A 19,856-nucleotide genomic window follows, 5' to 3' on the forward strand; every position below is an offset into this window, starting at 1 on the left:
GCAGCCTCACCTGGGGCCTCATTTGGGCTCATCTTGGGAGCTGCACTGCTGACACAGAGTCACACGTGGTGACAACATGATGCTCTGCTGAGCACAGCCAGACCTGCTCCAGCCAACAGCTCTGTCAATGCAATGTCAAATTCCTCTGCGAACGTGTTCCAGAAGGGGCTGGGCATCCCCTGCCCAGGCTGCATCCCCGTGTGGCAGCAGGCACGCAGGGGCTGCTCTGGGCAGCTGCAGGGCCTGGCATTGAGCAAAAGCAGTTGTGTACGAGATGCTCTGGGCGGGAGGTGCTGGCAGAGGCACAAAACACCATGCTTGGAACAGGGAGCTGGAAAAGTGTCTCCTTGGACAGACTCCTCCTTGTCTCTCGTAGCAACACTGTTTATTTCGAGGTGCTGGGTGTGCAGCCGCAGGCACTCTCTCTGCCTGGGCTGGGAGGCGGCAGCACCGGAGGAGCTGCCCCCGCGCGGGGTGGTCGGCGGCACGGCGGAGGCTGTGCCAGCACCAGGGCTCGCTGCCTCTGCCCCGGGACAGGCTCGTCCCAGAGCAGCCTGACCTGCATGGCTGGTTCTGGGTTATTAAAGGCAGGGCACGGCTAAGCCCTCTTATGCCTGCTCCTGCATGTCTGGAAAGCACCAGGCGAGCGCGACCTGCATGGGGACAGCTTTCTCCTTGAGGGACTTCTCTATGAAAGAGGAAGTTGTCTTGAAATAACTCCGGCGCTTCCCTTTTCACTTTGCAGACTTTGAAGTGTGCTGCAGAGCCCGGCGGGTGCCCCAACGCTCTCCCGGCACCCACTGACCTTCTCACCGGGCAGAGCGGACCCTGTGATGACTCCTCTGGCACCCCGCTCTGCTCCCCCGGCGCTGGATGGGACATCGGGTGCGCGTGTGACTCGCTGGGCTCCCCGGTGCCTGCCCTGAAGAAGCAGGTAGATTCCTGGAGGGTGCATTGCTCCTGGGTCTGTGCATGGGGAAATGCAGTGCTTATCCTCTGCCTTGCCTTCTCTCTGCTTGTTTGAGGGAGACCTGCTGCTCTGCTGGTCCCCATTGCTGTGCTTTTACTGGGGAGTCCTTTATGTCTTAGCAGTTGGCAGTGTGAGTGCTGCATCCCTGTGGATGAAAGACCCTGGAAAGCCTTTGAACAGGGTTGTTTTGCTTTGCTTTCTCAGGCTGAATTAGGGGAGGGGGCACTGATGATGCTGAAGAAGAGGAAGGTGCTGCTTCTCTGTAGGAAGGGAGCATTTGTGCAAGCTTCCCCTGCTGCACCCCACCAGCAAGTGGGGTCCTGGTGGGAAACACAGGGTTTGCCCTGGAGTCTGTCTCCAGGGGACTCGGCTGCCTGTGCCCCTGGAGAAGACACGGGTAGTTTTGATGTTGTTACTGCTCTGGTACTTGTTCAAGGTCCCCAGCCGCTTGCTGCACACGCATCCCCCATGCACAGCCTGCAGACAGCCAGCAACCCCTTGCTGCTCAGCCCAGATGGGGTGAGTGAATTACATCACTGACTTGGGGCTGTTTCAGCACTAGCTCATGCTTATTCATTTTGCTCTGTGTGAAATGACTCCCAGTTGCAAGGAACGGATTCACCTGCCCAGAGCAGCTCCCGGCCATCACCGGCTCTTGCCCCGGCACTGCTGGGGCTCCCCCCTTCCAGCGCCTTGCCCCGTAGGCCAGGCAGCGCTCACGCATCCAGCCCCGGGGGGAGGTTGTGCTCTGGCTTTTGCTGCAGCCGGGGGGTGGCTGGGGTGTCGCACGCCCAGGCGCCGGCTGTTTGTGCAGTCGTGTGGCTGCCCGGCTTCCCCTCCCCTTGGCCTGGGGCCTCATCAGTCCCTTGGGGGCCCTGAGCGCTGCAGCACTGACACGGCAATAAACAGCGATGGTAGCGGCGATAACGAGGAGAGCGCAGCAGCCCTGTCCAGAAAGGAAACAAAAAGGGGAGTTCTCAGGGCCTGAGCTTCAAAAATATGTAGATGAGCCATCTCTGTGCACCAGGCACGGTTTAGTCCTCCTCCCCGCTGCGCCCTGCTGAGTGTTTTCCTCTGGCTGCATCAGAGGCACTGAGGCCAAGCCACTGCGCTTTGACTGCTCGCCTCCCCGGGATGCTGTTGCCCTCCCATGGGAGCTCTCTGAGCATCTATGCACCGTAGCAGCAGCTTTTCTTTTCTGCCTCTTAACTAAAGCTGAACACAGAAACACAAATTCCTCTGGACTTCAAGGACTGATTTATCATCTCTGAGCACTACACAATTTTTTAGGCGTGTACTTGTTTGGTACTTTGGTTGTGGAGCGAGTACACGGCTCCCAAGGCTTTCTCAAACGGTTTCCGAGTTCCTCTGTGGATGGCCCAAATCCATGGGACATTGTTCAGCCTTTACAGCTTAGGGCCCTGCCAAACATCTAAAGGTATGTCCTACAATGGCAATGGAAGAAAACACGGATCAGTCTGGTGAAATATATGGCCAGCCGCTGCTCTGTCACATGAACCTGTTCAAACTGCACAGTTTTCTCTCAAATGTTAATTTGACCCAAGGAAATAGCTCGAGGCTGCAAAGCCTCAAGCTGTTCTGGCGAGACCTGGGCTCGCTGCTTGCACAGCTCTGCCCTCTCCCCGCCAGCCGTAAGATCAGTGCTGGCACGGGGCTGTCCTGACATCAAGTATTGGAGGGCTGCTGTGAAGATCAGCTGTGACGGTGTTTCTACCCCAAAATAGCTTGCCATATAATTTGGTTCTTTTAGTCCTGTTTCCTAAAGAGACAGAGCTATGAGACTTCACTGTCTGTTGCCTGTCCATCAGTCTGGGATGGCCATATTCTTGGCTGGATGGCCCCAAATCAGACAGAGAAGGCTTCTTTGCATCGGGTGAGATGGCACAGGGCAGCTAGCAATGGTTTTACTGGGGTTTCCTGGACCTTATGGGACAACACGTTCAGGTTATTGTATGACAGAAACATTGCTTTCTTTTTTGCTCCAAAAATAAAATACCTCTGCTTCATGGAAGGGCTGTGGGGGAGTGACTGGCCACCGTTCCCATTGCCAGGCACCGACTTGCATATCCCCATTAGGGCAGTTTCTGTCTTCTCTTGTGTTCTGATGGTTCCCCTCTGGGAGACCTGTGAATGCCATCTAAGACCAGACCTGCTTGTGTTGGACATGGTCTTGCTCTGCTGGTGACAGGGACCTTGATGTGAAGCCTGCCTGTAGCCCCTTTGTTGGGGGATGCCCAGCGCACCATCTCACTGGGATATACTGAGTTCCCACCTCCCCACCACCCTCTGGTACATGGGGTGGGCCATGAAGCACTTTTATCAATCACCAACGTAAGGGTTTGCAGCCGGCTGTTGGGATGTGGGCAGCAGCAGCACCCCTCCCCAGCATCCCCCATGTGCCCAGCCTCGGTGGGGATTTGACAGAGGGGAGCTCTGATTTTCAGAAGAAATGAGAGCTCCTCTGCTCCAAGTGTTTGGGAAAGAGCTAGCCCAAGAGGACTCTCATTTTGGTGGTGTCCAGCCTTCCTAACACCTACCACGTCCCCTACCCAGACGTGGGGGCTCTCAGGAGCTGCTTTCCCAGTTGCTTTTCTTGCTTTCGTGCACTTTGGTGGTGTTAATGGCTGTTCTGAAGGCAGATGCCGTGTTGGCTGAGTCACGTCTTTCTATTTTGAGGTGTGACATGCCTTGAAGACAGCACCGTCCATCAAGCATGGTTTGGGCACGAGCTCTCCAAGGGAGGTGTTGTATGAGTGATCTGTGCTGGGACAGGTTTTGCTGGTGAGTCTCTAGTGTGATCCTTCAGTCCAGACTGGCATTACTGGGGGATGTCCATGGTCCTACTGAAAGCAGACATTTCTGTTGTTGCCCATACCATGTAATTAAATCTTGTTATTGACCTTGCCCTCCTGGTGCAACATTATATACACACCCCTTCCTTGCTCGTTTGCTTCTCTTCCTGCTCCATCTTAGCCCTGTCAGAGGTTGTCACGTTGTTGGTTCCCCACTGCTGGGGCTATGCCAAGTGCACACCACCAGCCCGGTCATCTCCTGACACTGGGGGAAGGTGCCATGCACAACATACTGGGGTCACTCTGGCTCTCGTCACCCTCCTCCGGTGACTCCCCCAAGCTCACGGGCAATTGTCCTGTGCCCTTCCTGAGCCCCAGTGTCCTCCCCGACACTGCTGGGCAGATGTGGCCACCCGAGTGCAGCTTCCAGCAGAGGCCGGGTGAAATCTCCTCCACTGTGGAGGGGAACAGCAGTGTGTCCCTGCGCAGAGCTGGGCACTGAGACACTGTTGTATCTCCTGGAGCAGAAAAGACCTAAGTTATCAACAGCGCTGGATTCACCACTGAGGCTTCTGGATACAGGTACACTCACGGTGGTCCCTCACCCTCTGGCCTCCAGAGTGTGCCTGTGGTCAGGCAAGGCAGAGGGGTACCCTGTGCTACCACCAGCTGCACTGCCGGAGGGCTGCGAGGACCAGCAACGTGATGTCGTGGCGCCAGCTCAACCGTGCTCGTGAGCCCCTGCCTGAGCACATCTCACTGCAGCCCCATGGGAGCTGCTCGCGCCACAGCACAAGATGCCGAACCCACCCTGAAACTGCTGTTCCAACCCTGAATTTCTTTCTGAGGGGTAAAAGATTTGCTGTCAGCCCACAGCTGCTTTCTCCCAGCTGGTGACGCAGAGCATGTCTGTGGAGCGAAGGGGCTGTACCAGCAGTGTCTGTGCTGGTGAAGGCACTGTACAAAGGCAGCCTTGCTCAGGGAATGGGACTCAGGGAGCAGTTGTGCCATCCCACAGCCCCTTCCATCTCAAGAAATCAGCCAGCTCCCTGCCTGGCCTCTCCCAGGCTGGCCACATTTGGGATCCTGAGCTCTGTCCACTTTTATTTCCCCCCTTCAAGTGGGCAGCACTTGCCTGGGCTGTTTGTGCACGCAAACCTGGCAGCGGTTTTCAAAACGCACTTATTTTTTCCCTCTCATTGTTTTTTCCAAAGCTGACTCTGGGAATAGAAAGAGAGATGCTAAATCTAAAAAGCTGATGCTTCCGGAAAACTCGTTTCTTTCCTTAGAAAGAATGAAATGTGACGTTGGCGAGGAAGTCTCCAAAGAGTCGTTAGTGTCCAGGAAGCCGCTTGACTTCCACGCCAGCTTTAGTAATGGGTTTCGGGGCTCATTCAATGCTGATGGGCAGATGAACGTCCGCTGCAGTGCGAGCTGTGAAGGTGTTTCATTAGTGCAATAGCTGTAAGAGCCATTCTCGCCCTCTCCCTCCATGGGCACGAGTCTCCTGGCAGGGACGTGCCTTGCCGGAGCAGCCAGCAGGCAAGCGGCACAGCAAAGTGTTGCTGGAAAGCAGAGTCTGAGCTTGAGATGCGTTTCCTTGGCAGTGAGAGCCTGAGGGAGAGCATCTGGTTTCATATCAGGGCTGCCTGAAACCACAAGTCCTGCCAGGTTTTGAGCAGAGACTGAAAATCAATCCAGAAGAGGGGCTCCAGGCTGGTCCACAGGCACGCGTGGTCCCCCCGCCTCTTCTGCAGGTCTCCACCCTGGCAGCCTGTCCAAATAGGGCCAGAAATAACCTTCTTAAACACAACCTAGCGGGTGATCTTTATGTGGTTTTTGAGTTTCATAATGAAAGTTTTGCTTAGTTTTCATTTAACTGAGACACCTTGCGCTGGGGTGGCTGATGTAAGGTGAGATGGAGCCAGACCCTGCCCTCCATGTTTACCCTTGGCCATGGTTCAGGTCCGCGGGGGATCCTGGAGCTGCTGGACCCTGGGCAGTAAGGAGGGCTGGAGGCTAGAAAGCTGCATTTGTCCCCCCTTTCCTACCTGAGCTGTGCAGTCAGGATCAGGGCCAAAAATAGTTGCTGCAGATGGACATAGTTTAAAAGGACGGTGCAAACAGGATGTCAAACCTGCCTCTGATGGACTCCCTGAGTAGACTTTGCTGCAGCATCAGTTTGTCCCGGTGTCAGCGATGACTCTGGGTCTGGAGGAGCAAGCGCACATCATTTCAGGAGCTGTCGGCTGCAGTTTTGAGGATGTAATGTCCAATACTCAGGTTGGCTTAGGGGAAATCGCCCTTCAACTCGCACAGTGCAGAAATCCCCCTTCGGCTCGCATTTGATACTCGTGCTCCAGCCGCTCTCACCAGAGCTAGAAGGAAACACGGGCTGGGCAGCCACCCCAGAGCAAGAGCTTTGTAACTTTAGACGAAGCCTCTGATGTGCTACTTTCATAACCGATCTCACTTGAAGGCAACTGCAGTGCGAAGGGGGAGGGCAGCACAAGGGGGTGGCGAATTCTGGTCTGCTCTGCAGGACATCTGTCATCTCATGACGAAACACTGCGCGTACATGTGCTCATGTGTCTTCCCTACGGCTGAGCACTTGCCGCGTCTCCCTTCAGGACGCTCCAGCACTGAACAGCTCGCGGCTGCCGATGGTATTTGTATGATCCTTTCCTCGCACCGGGAGTGCCGGGGTGTCCACTGCAGGAATGGGAAGAGCTGGGATCGGGGTGATAAGTGGTGGTGGGATGGGGGAGAGGGCAGAGGGGGAGCGCAGCCGGGGGAACAGCTTTCCATGCTCCGTTCCTGTGCAATACGTGGGGGGTTTTTTTGTGAGTGTCTGTAGTCGAGCTGATAAACAACCACAGGAAACCTCAGATGTACCCATGTAGTGAATTTGTAACTAAATACAGGGCTGCAGAAGGCATGGAGAGACCGGCTTTGCAGCAGGACTAAATATAACTCTAAGAAAGCGAGCGTGTGCGCACCATGGGCTGCGCTTGCCCTGCTGTGTCACTGCTGTCCTGGGGCAAAGCGGGGAGGTGGGAGAGGGGACATTCCCCAGGGCTGGCCGTGGTCAGCACAGCTCCAGGCAATGGTGTTCGGGACCCCAGCCAGGGTGTGCTGGGCAGCGGAGCACACCCGGGCACGCTGGGGGGCCGGGGCAGGACGGTGCGACCAAGCTTCGCAAGGGAGCCCGCCCGCTTGCTGCTAGCCCAGCTTCCACCGCCAAAGGGTTTGGCTCTAGGTTTTCTTTCGTGGCGTCAGATATTTCTGTGTCATTTGGTCTGTGTGTCCTGTGTTTCACCTTGTCTAGAAGTTTTGGGTTTTCATGTTTTCTGCCAGCTTTTGATGATGTGTGAGACGGAGCAGCAGGTCTTTTGGGGAGGCTGTACATCCCTGTGTGGAATGTTTCCAGGGGACAGCCTGGGTCGCTTCTCTCCACTGTGTATGATAGGGTTGAGATGACTCATGCGGATGGACACATCTCCATCCTTCTGCCATGGGATTTTCAATCCCGCCCTAGTGTCCTCTCACACTGAGGGCTTAAAAAGCACTAAGCTTCAACCCTTGCCATGGGTTGGAGCTAAGAGGGAAATATCCTTTCCTTGGGACAGGGAGGTGCTTTCTTGCAGAGCTGTACTGTTCCTCCAGCAGGTGCACCAGTCTACGTAGGCACTCCCTCTGCCTGGCTGGGCTTTGTCGTAATGGTCAGCAGAATGGACCAGGCTGGGGGAGCTGGGCTGCTGCGGGGGTGGGACATGGCCCAGGTGGCCTCCTGGGACCAGTCTGTGCTCCTGGTCAGGCTGGATTCCCCTGCAACTCGTAGAGGCTCTCGGGTGTCTGCTGGCAGTGTGTTGGCAGCACTTCTGAAAACGCCCCGGCTCTCTTGGTGGTGAGGCTGTGACTGTGCCTTGCTCTGACTGTCTCTGCTCAGGCTACAGCCGCTCAGGGTGTGCGGAGGCTGGTGGCCAGGCAAGCCCTCTGCTGGTGTGGGACCGCGTAGTGCAGAGCCTGAACCAAGGCCCTTTGGGACTGCAGGTGATGTGTCCTGGCACCCATAAGGGCGCTAGCCCATGTTATAATTAAAAGAACCTATCAGGGCTAACAAAGGCAGAGTGAGCATGGCTCCTTCTTCATGGAGGACAAGAGCAGCCTGGTCTCTGTGCAGCAGGGACTGATGACCCTACAGGGTCCAATGACCTTCTGTCTGCAGAGCCTGGTGGTGCCCACCCAGCCATAGCTGGGACCCTCCAGGCACATCCAAAAAGCAGAGTAATGCGTGATCTGCTGAAGTCTGCCTTGTCACAGTGTCTTTGCCGTCTGTCCTGCTCATGGCCAGCCCTCAGAGAAAGGAGACAGTATTGGTGTGGTCTCCCCACCATGCCTCCCTGGCCGTAAGCACCGGGGAGGGGAAAACCCTGGAGGAAGGCGACTATTTCCTTGTGCAGGCCTGAGCCAGAGCGTGACACAAAAGGGGAGCTTCTGCTCAGGAGGAAGGTGGTTCAACGGGGTGAGCATTGGGAGGATGGAGAGGTGAGGAGGGAGGCAGAGTGGAGGACTTCATCTTGCGTTAGCTAAAACAGAGCAGCTGTCACAAACTGTTCCCCGCCTCTGGATCCCCATTAACTGCTGGGACCTCAGGGACACTGAGGATGGGTTCATGGGGTGCTCAGCCAGGTCCTGCTCACGCGCCCTCCATCACCCTGGTAGTTTGGGAAAGGAGGATAAAGCTGTAAAGCCCTTTAAACCATAGTCTTATCTGCCAGTTTCCAGGGTGAACTGTGCTTTCAATGTGAAGTTCTTCATTTTTAAGACTATAGCCAGATGGTTCCCATAACTACCCCAAACTCTTGGGAGAGGTGGCTTTTGAGTCACTAAGGTTTTTTAACTAAAAAACCTCACAGTTATTGAAAACTGAAGGGAGGAATGTGACTTCCCTTCTTGCCCTTCCTTTTTAATTTTTTTTTCCTGCAAATGAAATAAAATACAGCTGATACCATGGGTATTTTAAGAATTGCAGAGAGGAAGCAGGGATTTGCAGCTCTGCAAAGAAGTGGGATGAATGCAGAGAAGACTCTGGTCTTGCTGAGCTGGCAGACAGCAAAATAACCAGTTATGGGATGAAATGTGTCTCGTGTTTGCTGCAGGGAAGGGAAGAGATCCAAGGGGGGAGGAGGGGGACAGAAAGCAGAGGAGCCCTCATGGGTGTGGATCAGGGAACTGAGCAGCTTCTGCCTCTCACCAGCACTTTTGCAGGGCTTGCTTTTATGCCCTGCACCGTCATATTTCCCCTCAACTCATCTATCATCTCCTCATGGTCATGTGTGTTGGCTGGAGCCTGTGAGCCCTTCCTGTTTCTAGTAGAAAGCTTGTGGCACCGGTGAGCTCAGACACATGCACAGGGAGCAGAAGCGAGCCCCGTCCCTGTTCAGCGGTGTACGCGGGCTCTGGTGCAGATGCCGCGGGGATTGCTGCTTCCCCGTCTAGCTCCCACGTGCCGCACCTCAGCCCAGGAGCCGCTGCCCTTCAGCCGCGCCTGATCTGCTGCCGCCTCCTCCCTCTTCCTCCTCCTCCTCACTATGTGCCTGCTGGGATGGTCTTATGCCCCAAAGGGAGCCGTGATCCTGGGAGCTGGAAGGACGCAAGGGAAGGTGAGTGCAGCCTGGAGCCGGGCAACTTTGGGACAGGGTCCTTCCTCGTGTTGGTCCCTCTGCTCCCACTCACAGCGGGGATGTTGCAGGGCCAGGCTGTGATGGGGGATCCTATCTCCAGCCTTTGGGGGAGCGGAGCAGGGGCTCCCAAGTGAAAGCCTGTGACCTTCTCTCTTGCAGGGGTGTGAGTTAGTCCTCCAGGCAGTAGGACTGGTGCGGAGTCCATCCCCAGAAATGGGGACGATATCCCCCCTACTTCTGGCAGGGATCAGGCATTTCAGGAGAGATGAGGCAGGCAGAGAGGGCTGTCTGTAGTGGGAGGCTCCGATGTCTTGTGCTCCCCTTCCTCTGGGGACTGCGCTGACGCTTGCTGGCAGCAGCAATCCCAGTCTGCTGTGCTGGGATGGGGGGACGTGGCGCAGTTAATGCTGAGGGTCTGGTCCTAGAGACTCGGTGAAGTGCCCTTGGCTGAGAGCGTCCCTGTGTGAGACACCAGGCCAGCAGTGCAAACCTGGGAGAGGAGACCTGGCTCACCCAGATCCCTGGGTGAGAAGGGGGGGCTGCAATGCAGCCTAGACGGTCTCCACACCTGCCATCCCCACGCAGCGCCTGAGCAAGCTGTGGGCATGCGGTGCCCCCCGGCTGGCTCTCAGCATGTGGTGGGTCAGGGCTCGGTGGGCACAAAGTGCAGAGGTGGCTGTAATCAAGGTCTTTAGCCCCATGCTCTGCGACCAGAAGGGGTGGCAAAGGACTCAGCAAGAAGGGACTTGTCTCCACATGCTGGGGATGCAGGGACATCCCTCTCCATCCTCTCCAGGTTAGGAGTGGTCCCAGCATCCCAGCATCACATCCCAGTGTGTCATATCTGGTCTTCCAGGGGATTTATGGCTGCTGCGCCCTGGGAACAGCCTGGCAGGCAGAGGAGCACTGGGTGGGTGTTGGGGACTGATCCTGTCTCAGCAGGCCAAGAAACAGCCTGGTGCAGTGATAGGGATCCTGCTACACCCCAGGTTTCTGGGCGCCAGTGGGTGACATCTCCCACTGCTCTGACACCAGCGCTGCTGGTGTGTGCCTGCAGTCCTACACACCCCCTGCTAAAATGCTTTTTCACCCCAATCAGCAGCTCTAAGTGTGTCATTGGAGTTTCAGATGGTTATTTTGTCGCTGCAGTTACACATGGCTTCTAGGTGGTGTTCAGGGAACCCCTCCTGCCAGGTGATGGGCTTCATCCCTTATGGTCAGCCTCTGCCCAGAGCAGTGTCTCTGCCAGGGCAGGGGCTTTCAGTCCCCTTTCCAGGGGTGCGTAGGTTGGGTTTTTGCTCCCTGCCCCTCTCTGCTCAGCCAAAGAGGTGCCAAGGTCAGATCATCTGGCATAAATCAGCCTGGCTTCATTCATGTCACTCAAAAGCTACTCATGCACCTTGGCTGGGGAGCAGCCTACATCTCCGCAGGCGAGGAACTGTTTGTAAATTCTCCGCACAAAGGCTGAATTTAGTCCTTGGTTACATCTCAAGCTCTTGCATCTTCAAAGCCTTCCTCGCCATGTTACTGGGGTTGGATTTGTGTCATGTTGATTGCAGGGCCGACTGCTCTCGGGAAAGTCCTGGTGAAGCCCAGGAGGGAAGGGCAGGTGACATCCCCGTCTGTCGTGGCTGGGGAGGGCAAATGGGGTCCTGCTGTCTGAACTGCTCTGAACGGGGGCTGATGCTGTGCAGCCCTTCCTATCCTCAGCCCTGCATGCCTCCTCCTCCTGTGGTAGCCCTGGTACCCTCACCCTTGGGGAACAAAGCAGGCAGAAAACATCCTCAGTGAAAATGGGGGATTTTCTGCTCGTTTAGGTCCCTGTGCTGGTTATGGCCAGGCCAAGACAGCAGCTAGTGCCTGGCAGGAACCAGACTGACCCTAGTCTTCCTCACCAGCTTGTTTCCATGTATGTCCTTTCATGCCTCTAGTCATACGACATTTACCTGTCCTCCCACAGATGGTGTGACTGGACTTTGAATATGCTGGAGACCAGTTTTTGGCATTTTATGTTGAATATTCTTGGGAGACCCAAGCAGGCAGGTGGACTATGGATGCAGTCTCAGCTCCTCTTTGCTGACAGCGAGGAAAGGCAGCACTTTTCAAGCAGGCAGGTGAACTGAGAACCAAGGTTTCTCAGGCAGGAGGAGCTCACATTGCTCTTGCATTGTTGAGTCCTTTTCTAAATCTGGAAACCAAGTGCTGGCAAGCAGGTTCCACATTTGGGCACCAGCTCCACCCCCGTGCATGGGCAGGTAGGATGTGCATGTGGAAAAGCACCGATGCAATTAGCAGCAGGCTGTGTTTCACTTTGGTAGGCAGTCTCCCCGAGCCCCGCCGCAGGCACACCGGAGGAGCCCGGCGCGCAGCCGGCTCCGCTGCTCAGCACCGGCGGCGTGGGTCACCCCACAGCCTCGGGGACCCCCAGTGCTTTTCCCAGCAGGAAATATCATTTTGAGAACTGCGGTGCCAACCAGCTCACGGGCTGTGTAACACTGCTCTATGGTATTTGGCGCTCTTACGCATGCAAGGGATTAGGAGAATCATTCACTTTCCTTCTGTAGCTGTTAATTCAAGAGTGTGATCTGTTATTTTTGAAACTAGGAGGATTAATTGATCTTCTCCTCCTCTGGCCCAGACCCCAGCATACCAGGAGGCACATCTCATTTCTGCCTGCAGAAGCAAAGCTCCGTTTGCCCGCAATCATACGCCTGATGCATGGCGGGGGCTGTCAGCGCTACTGCCGGCTGCGGCCAAGGCATGAGAGCATCCTTCCCTTGCTCATCACTCTGCACCCAGGGTGCTGAGCATCTCCAGAGAGCCATCCGGTTGCTGGCCAGGGGTGGCGGCGTGGGTGGGAGCAGGGAAGGCAAGTGGCTGTGCCACAGGCAGGAACAACCTGTGGGCAGCAGCGCGACTCACCTGCAGGCAGAGCTGCTGCCGTCAGCGTGGGGTGCGGAGGGGGAAATGGGTTGCTGGATTTAGTAGACACCCTCTGCTCTGCTATGGTGCACCCCAGGGCGGTCACCTTGGAGGAAAGGGCACGTCCATCGTCACAGCGCTATCCACATGCCGCTGAGATGCAACTCCCAGGTCGGCATCAGGCATCCAGCTGAGCCAGGGTGGGGTTGGCATCTCCACCCTGCTCCCAGCCCTGGACCAAGCTGCCTGCCAGCTGTGCAGGCAGAGGCACAGGTTTTGCTATAGTAAGACCCTGGCCTGCACAAGGACCCCTGTCCTCACCTCCCTTCTCCCCTCCGCTTTCAGCTGCGGCCGGGAGCTGCCCCCACGGCGCTCCTGCCCGGCAGGCGGTGGAAATCCGCCGTGGTGGCCCAGCGCCAGGCCTTGTTATCCACCCCCAGGGCCAGAAATAAAGGCCACACGGCTCTGGGGTGGGTTTTGAAAACTTCGCGTGCTGCAGGAAACCTTTAATGAGCTTCTGAAAGCTACTGAGGGCAGAACGCTCTCGGGGCTCGAGTGATGCGTGGCGGGGGTGTTCCTGCACATGTCTGTCCATCTCCCCCTGCAGCCGCAGAGCTGTTGGGTTTGGTGATGGATTTTTATATATTTAGGGCCTACCTGGGTAGAGTTAGGTCCTAAATCTACAAATTAAATAGAGCGAATCCTAAATAGAGCAAAGACATGCGCACAAGCGTGGGCTGACGGCCTGCCTGTGCTTGGAGGGATGCAGACGGCTGATGGGACTGTGTTGTTAGTGCTGCCTGTCCTGGTTTGGGGACAACTGGACATGGCCTCCCTGTTACCAGCCACAAATGTGGCTGTTTTAAGGAAATCGTAGAATTCAGAGCTATGTGCTGGGTATTTTTTCCATCCCTAAAGGCAAGAAGATAGGGCAAAATCTGCAGGCTGGAAAAGCCTCAAGCTACAGGTGTCGAAAGCAGTGTTGCAGCTCACGCAGGCTGTAACTACAGGCAGCGCGGTCCTGTGGTGGCCGCCATGCCCGTGGCTGGGGAGACAGGAGAGAGCTACGCATGGGGGGAGATGTTGCCTCTCCATGGGCACGGCGGGGGGCAGGACCACGAGGCACCGGAGCTGCAGGCTGGGAGGGACCCAGCTGAGGGGTAGGTCACTACAGCTGAGCATCTCAGCGGTGGTATTTCACACAGAAGATGCCGGCATCTCCTCTGCCTCCCTGCGGCTGCCCCGTGCCGGCTCCCCAGCCTGCTTGTGGTCGTGTCACAAGCAAATCTCCCTTCCTTCCTCCTCAGCTCTTGGGATTATTTTTTTTTCCTCTTTCTTTGGAGAGAACAATGCTTGAGGGCAAGGGAAGCTGTCCGGCTCCAGGCTGGCTTCCCTCTGCAGCATAACCGGCTCCCAAGCTTTCCTCAGGGTGTGTTTCTCTGGGATGCTGGGTCAGGATAGCAGCAGATCAGCACAACAAACATAGAAACCTCATGGAAATTTGGGGTCTTTTCTTCTTCTTTTTCTGGTTGGACTTAGAATTTCAGACACAGTTTGACTTAACCTGAATATTTCTTCTTAAATCCTGGGGAAGATGAGGTTCCCGACCCTGCCCTGCCTGGTGATGCTGATGCTCATCCCTGGGGGCCTCCTTGCTGCAGGAGGCTTTGGGGGCCAAGTGTTCAGATGAGTTTGGCTTCGAGCCAAAGCTTTCTCCAGCAAAACACAGCCCCTGAGACATGCTGTGCTCGCCTGTAGGGCTCAGCCTCCCTGCCGGACACCCTCCACGCCAGGGTCCCATACCCATGGTGGCGCGGTGGCTTTGTGGTTCCCACCCCCGGGGTCCAGGCTGATCCTGATCTCCACCACCAGCCTGAGCTGAGCATACCCTATTTTTTCACAGGTGAGACACAGGACCCAAGGCCATGCCCGTGTTGAGTGAGGAGCAGCTGCGCACTCACCCCATCACTGCAGACGCCCTGCGGCCGCTGTGCCCGCGCTGTGCTGCAGCCTCAGCCCGGCCATGGAGAGCACAGGTGGGTGGTGCCGAGTCCCCCGGGGTGCCGGGGCGGGGGGGTCCCAACCGAATGAACCCACCTCAACCGCCTTCTTGTGCCTCCATTACCCTCCAATAAAACGCGTGGGTATCTAAGGAGGATTCCTCGCCGATGGGCAGACCTTGCTCTTTGCAAGGTCTTGGCAGACCCTGCTCTATAGATGGGAAATGAGGCACAAAGCGACTGAGAGGCAGCCAAAAGATTCGCTGCAGAGGGGTGCATTGAAAGCACCCAGTCTGGCAACCATTCGCATCTGAATTTTAAAGCAGTTTTATGTTTATTGTATTTTTATGTCTGTTTTTCTCCCCATGTTTTATTTTCACACCATTTCACAAGGTGGTGTCGGTCTCCCGGCACCCTGAGGTCAGGATATCAACACTGAAATGTTTTATTTCATTTCTAAGCCACTACTGTTTGTTGCTGGCAGGTTGAGACTGTTTTTAGATCAAAGCACCTCTTGCTTGTATTGGAACGAGCACTTTGAAGCTCTGCTCCCCATGAAGAAACCTCAGCGTATCATGACTGTAGTTGCTTTGATTTAGAAAAAGAGGACAGTATTTATATCTGTGCTCAGGAAAACTTCCCTGGGTAATTAGAAACGTACACAAATGAAAAGAATAGGACATTTCAAATAGTCCATTATTGCATAACTCCCTAGTGCAAAACCAGTGAACATAATAGTGAAATCGAGGAGCTTTACAAAATCACTGCACAGAAAATAAAAAGGAGAGAAAATACAGATTTCCAAAGCAAAATGTTGACATTTCCCTGGTCACCCTCTCACAACACTGCAGTCTTGGGCTCGGAGAGGGTGAGAGTGGCTTGTCACGTGTCTGGCCATGCTGCCTGCCCTGCGAGCTGGTGACAAGGAGGCAGCAAGGACGCTGTGAGGGCCAAAGTGCTCCTGCTCTCTGCTGTGCAGCGCTAGTGGGAATGGTAGCAACTCTGGGGTGCCATGTCTGCTCCCCTGTATGACGGCCCCGGGCACACACACCCTCTAAAAAGCACAGTAGCAGAGCAAAAAATCGTCTCCGGTTTTTGCATCAAATCCATCCTGAGATGGTGCATGGGTCTGCACAGGATGAAGGGCAGGAACTCAAAGCTGCCCCGTCTCCTGCATGATCAGGATGGTCCTCTGCCCCCAGCAGCGCTCACTGGAGATGAGCGTTTGTCTGACCCTCCAGCTGAGCTGTAAAATCCCCCCTGTATTTTCCTGTGCCCCTTCCTGCAGCTCTCAACCAGCCAGCTCCCACCCCACCTCCCCCAGTCACTGTTTCTGGAAAGCCCAAAGCACCGCCTGCTCCACCAACCAGACCTGGCCCTGTTGGCTTTGTCTCTTTCCAGAGCCGAGGAAGCATGTTTGGGGGCAAATCCTTGAGCACAGCTCGAATAGTGGCCACCCCCTGGTGGCCTCCGCTCTTTCTTGTGTAAAGATGAGTGCCCACCGTCCCCCTGCCATCTCTCTGACGTGCGGGAAGAAGGACCTGTGGCAGAACAGGGTGTGGAGGGAATGAGCAAACTGAGGAGCAAAACTGGGCCAGAAACGTGGTGGTAATGGCACCAGTCCCAAAAGGCAATCCCATGTGGATGAGACAACTCAGATGGGACAGCATGTGTCTGGAGCTCCCTTAGGACCTGGATGTTCCTTGTTTGCATCCTTGCCACACAGGCGAGACCCACTCAGCCACTGCTGGCAATGGTCTGGACCCCAGTGGTGAACCCAGAGGCAGGGACCCGCCCCAGGAAAGGGCCCTGGGATATGGTTACCACGAACATCTGAATCCTCCCCTGGATCAGGCCATGTTCTTGCTGCTCCAGCCTACAACTTCCTGCAGAAGGAGATCACCTAATAATACCCAATGTCATATAATGCTTTTTTTTTATTACAAAGGAACAAGAATCATTTTGCTGATAGAAAAGAGAAGCCCAGTGTAAGAAGGGACACAAAGACAGGCCGTGGTGGGGTAAAGGGAGCTTGCAGCTTTCCCAGCCGATACCCCACGTGCTTTCAGGGCTGACTTTTATTTTACATCTGCAGTGTGTCGGTGAGCATAGCCAGCCGGCTGTCATTCGATCTCACTCGTGACCACAAGCCATCACCCCACGTACGAGTCATACCCCAAACTGGGCCTGAGGTTGTCAGACTTATTTTTGGCTGCGAGCAGGATGCAGTTTGGTTTTGATGTGTACGAGGCATGTGTGGTGGTTACCAGGCAGAAGCGCCAACCTCGGGTCCCTGCCTGGGGGAGCAGGAGGTGCTCGGGGCCCACGGGTGTGTGGTCGCACGTTGGGGAGGGGCTGCGAGGGGTCACAGGAGGAAGGCAGGAGCTGACGTGCCCAGCCTGGTGGCTCTGCCTGGGTTTTCCACGAGGGGTGAGCTGGTGGTGCAGGCAGCAGACCTTGTTGCAAGAGTGCTCGTTGCGATGGGTATGAGGTTGAGGCTGAATCCATGCAGTGCCAAAACACAGAGGTGTTTGTCCTCTTTCGTGGTGCCAAGCTGTGGTTTAATTTCGTTAGCTTCTCTATTTAATGTGTGATTTTTTTATTGAACAAGGGGAGCTCTGAAGAGCTCATGCCTGAGCAGCCTTCTGCAGAGCTTCTCTACCGCCATGTCCCTGCAGGGACATACTGCTCTCCAGTATGGCTCCAGGGGCCACCAGTTGGTGTGGTGGCGTTCATGGGGTGGCTTGTCCCTGGGTGCCGGTCTCCCAGGGGTGCTGGCCTGGCTGCTCATGTCCTCTTTGTCCCCACAGAGGTGGAGTCAGACATCCTGCGCCGCGTCCGCACGCTGCTGCGAGAGCTGGACGGGCACCACCCTGCCTGCCAGTGTGACCGAGGTAAGGCGGACCCCCGGCGTGGCTCCCGGGGGGTCAGCACCCCCTGTCTCCAGCGCTGCCTCACTGGGGCATTGCTTGGCCCCAGTCCCCCCACTGCTCCCCTCTCAGACGGTGCCAGAGTCAGGGGGACACAGGGTGGCCTCACCTCCCCAGCACCGCTCTGCCTTTTCTTTGGCAAGCTCCTGGTGTCTGCTGTGCACCAGCCTCAGCAGCTTTCATCCCTCCTCTACGTGGCTGTTACACCCTCTACACCATTCACTCGCTTGGAAGTCCGGTGTTGAGGTGGGCCATCAAATGCCAGAGTTTGCGACGCTGTTCCCAGCTCTGACACCGACTCACTGCACGGCCCCATCCAACTCACTTAACAGCTCTGAGCTGGCGTCTCCCCATCCCTCCCTGCGGGGGGATCGCTTTGCCACGCACTGCTCAGTTCTTCGCTGAAGAGTCAGTTGAAAACCCTGTGTAACCGTTTTGGAGAATAAAACTCTAGTTGATCCAGCAACTGGACTGCTACAGCTTTAGGAAACTTCATTGATTTTGAAAAACTGATCTTACTTGAAGTGCACAGAATATTTTACAGTTAATTAAATTTGATTTTGCCTGGAATGACCCTTGACATCTGCAGAACTGAGCTGCTCTGTGGTCCTTGCTCTGAGCGTGAGCTATTGGCAGCCAGCGTTCAGGGGCTGTGTGCTGGGACTAGCAGGAACCCAAATTCCTGAGGGCGGGCGGTGAAAGGAGGCAGTCATAAACAGAGCAACGGAGGGAACAGGAAACAAACTGCATGTCCATTGCCCTGCCTTGCTTTTCTCCAGCCCCTCAGTCCTAGAATCTCTGGGACCTTTTTCCAAAGTGTTCCCAGTGTTAAAGGTACGATGCATCAGTGCTGCAGCCGGAATCAGGGCAGCAGCATGTCTTGACCCTTGCAGAGGGTCGCTGACTTAAGCAGATGGTTCAGCTCTGATAACGATGTTAACTTACCATCCCAGTGGGTGATTTTTTGTAGCAACAGTGCCCAGGTCTGCCTATTCCTCTGCCAAACGCTGCTCCTGACCCATCGCTGCTCTGCTCTGCAACCTGACCTCTCCTGGCTTTCACTTCTCAGGGATGCTGCGATGGACCCTGCATAAAAAAATCGACCAGAATCTCAGTAACAGCTCCGTCCTGGTCAGGATCCTGGTGAAGGAGCTGGAAAGGGTGAGTGCTGCCTCAGAGACATCCCCTGAGCACCAGGCTTGGCCCCTCTGTGGCGTGTGCCCTGCTGTGGGGTGCAGGGGAGCAGAGGGATGGGGACTCCACTCAACCTGCAGGGCTCTGCCTCCCTCCTGGAGCATCCCAGGCTCAGGATATATGAGCGAACAGTGGCTGCTGCGGCCAAGAAGGCCAACAGGATGCTGGGTTGCATCAAAAAGGGCATCGCCAGCAGAGAGAAAGAAGTCATCATCCCGCTCTACTCAGCGCTGGTCAGGCCACCCCTGGAGTGCTGTGTGCAGTTCTGGTCCCCGCTGTACAAAAGGGATGTGGCCAGGCTGGAAGGGGCCCAGAGAAGGGCCACCAGGATGATCAGAGGACAGGGAAGCTGCCGTACGAGGATAGGCTGGGAGAGCTGGGTTTGTTCAGCCTTGAGAAAAGGAGGCTCAGAGGGGATCTCATACCACGTACCAGTACTTACGGGGTAGCTACAAAGAAGATGGAGACTCCCTTTTTACACGGAGTCCCATGGAGAGGACACGGGGGATGGACACAAGTTGCTCTTGGGGAGATTCCGGTTGGACACAAGGGACATTTTTCACAGTGAGGACAGTCACCGTTGGAATAATCTCCCCAGGGAAGGGGTTGCCTCGGCCACGTTGGGCACCTTCAAGAGTTGTCTGGACAGGGTGCTGGGCCGTCTTGTCTAGGCTGGGCTCTGCCTAGAAAGGTTGGGCTAGATGATCCCTGAGGTCCCTTCCCACCTGGGATGCTGGGATTCTGTGATGCTATGAAGGTGATTTTAGGGTGCCTTGAGCCTGGCTGGGGACTGTGGCTCATAGCAGAGAGTGGAAAACTGTGGGACACCAGGGCAGAGCTGTAGCTTGTCCCCAGCTGGCAGCTGCAGGGACCAGGGTTTGCCCCGAAAGTGACAACAAGCCATGGGCAGAAGATAGAACCTCCCCAGGCTCCTCGATGCTGCAGCAGCCAAGGGCAGCCAGCCTTCGCAGCTTGTAAATAGCACAGTGCAAAGCACATCTGACCACCCCCAAATCTCCCTCATCCCACCCCAGCCAGCTGTAGTCATAGGTAGAGTGGAAATTTCTCCTCTGTGTTGCTCATTTCCTCCCCAGAGCGTGTCAGAGCAGAAATATCTAACGCAGTATCCTGTCCTGAGAGCGTTTGACAGAAACCTTATGATAGATTTTTTGTTGCATTGATTTCTCTTGTCATTTTTTGGTCTTATGTAAACTTTTAGCACCCTTAGTATCCTGGTACGACCTGGTTTGTGGTTTGATGAGATGTCACATGTAGAAGTAGCACCTTTTCTTTCTTATGAGCCTGCCTTATTTTGCCCTCTCATTGAGTGCAGGGAGGAA

At 55.5% G+C, this 19,856-nt stretch overlaps 1 protein-coding gene across 2 annotated transcripts in view; it reads left to right on the forward strand.

Annotated features, from left to right (window-relative positions):
* Positions 1 to 466: 466 nt before the first annotated feature.
* PIK3R6 (phosphoinositide-3-kinase regulatory subunit 6) overlaps positions 467 to 19,856 on the forward strand; it is a 37,318-nt gene continuing 17,928 nt past the window's right edge. The window contains exons 1-4 of one of the 2 annotated variants that reach the window (XM_064467045.1): positions 467 to 934; positions 14,296 to 14,428; positions 17,203 to 17,286; positions 18,392 to 18,483. In XM_064467045.1, the coding sequence (XP_064323115.1) occupies positions 14,416 to 14,428; positions 17,203 to 17,286; positions 18,392 to 18,483 (189 nt within the window). In that variant the 5' untranslated portion in view covers positions 467 to 934; positions 14,296 to 14,415. Of the gene's footprint in view, positions 935 to 8,867; positions 9,450 to 14,295; positions 14,429 to 17,202; positions 17,287 to 18,391; positions 18,484 to 19,856 lie in introns of those variants that run through there. The other variant, XM_064467043.1, reaches the window with a different exon arrangement.

This window comes from Phalacrocorax carbo, chromosome 16, assembly GCF_963921805.1.
Source record: "Phalacrocorax carbo chromosome 16, bPhaCar2.1, whole genome shotgun sequence".
Classification (NCBI taxonomy): Eukaryota; Metazoa; Chordata; class Aves; order Suliformes; family Phalacrocoracidae; genus Phalacrocorax; species Phalacrocorax carbo.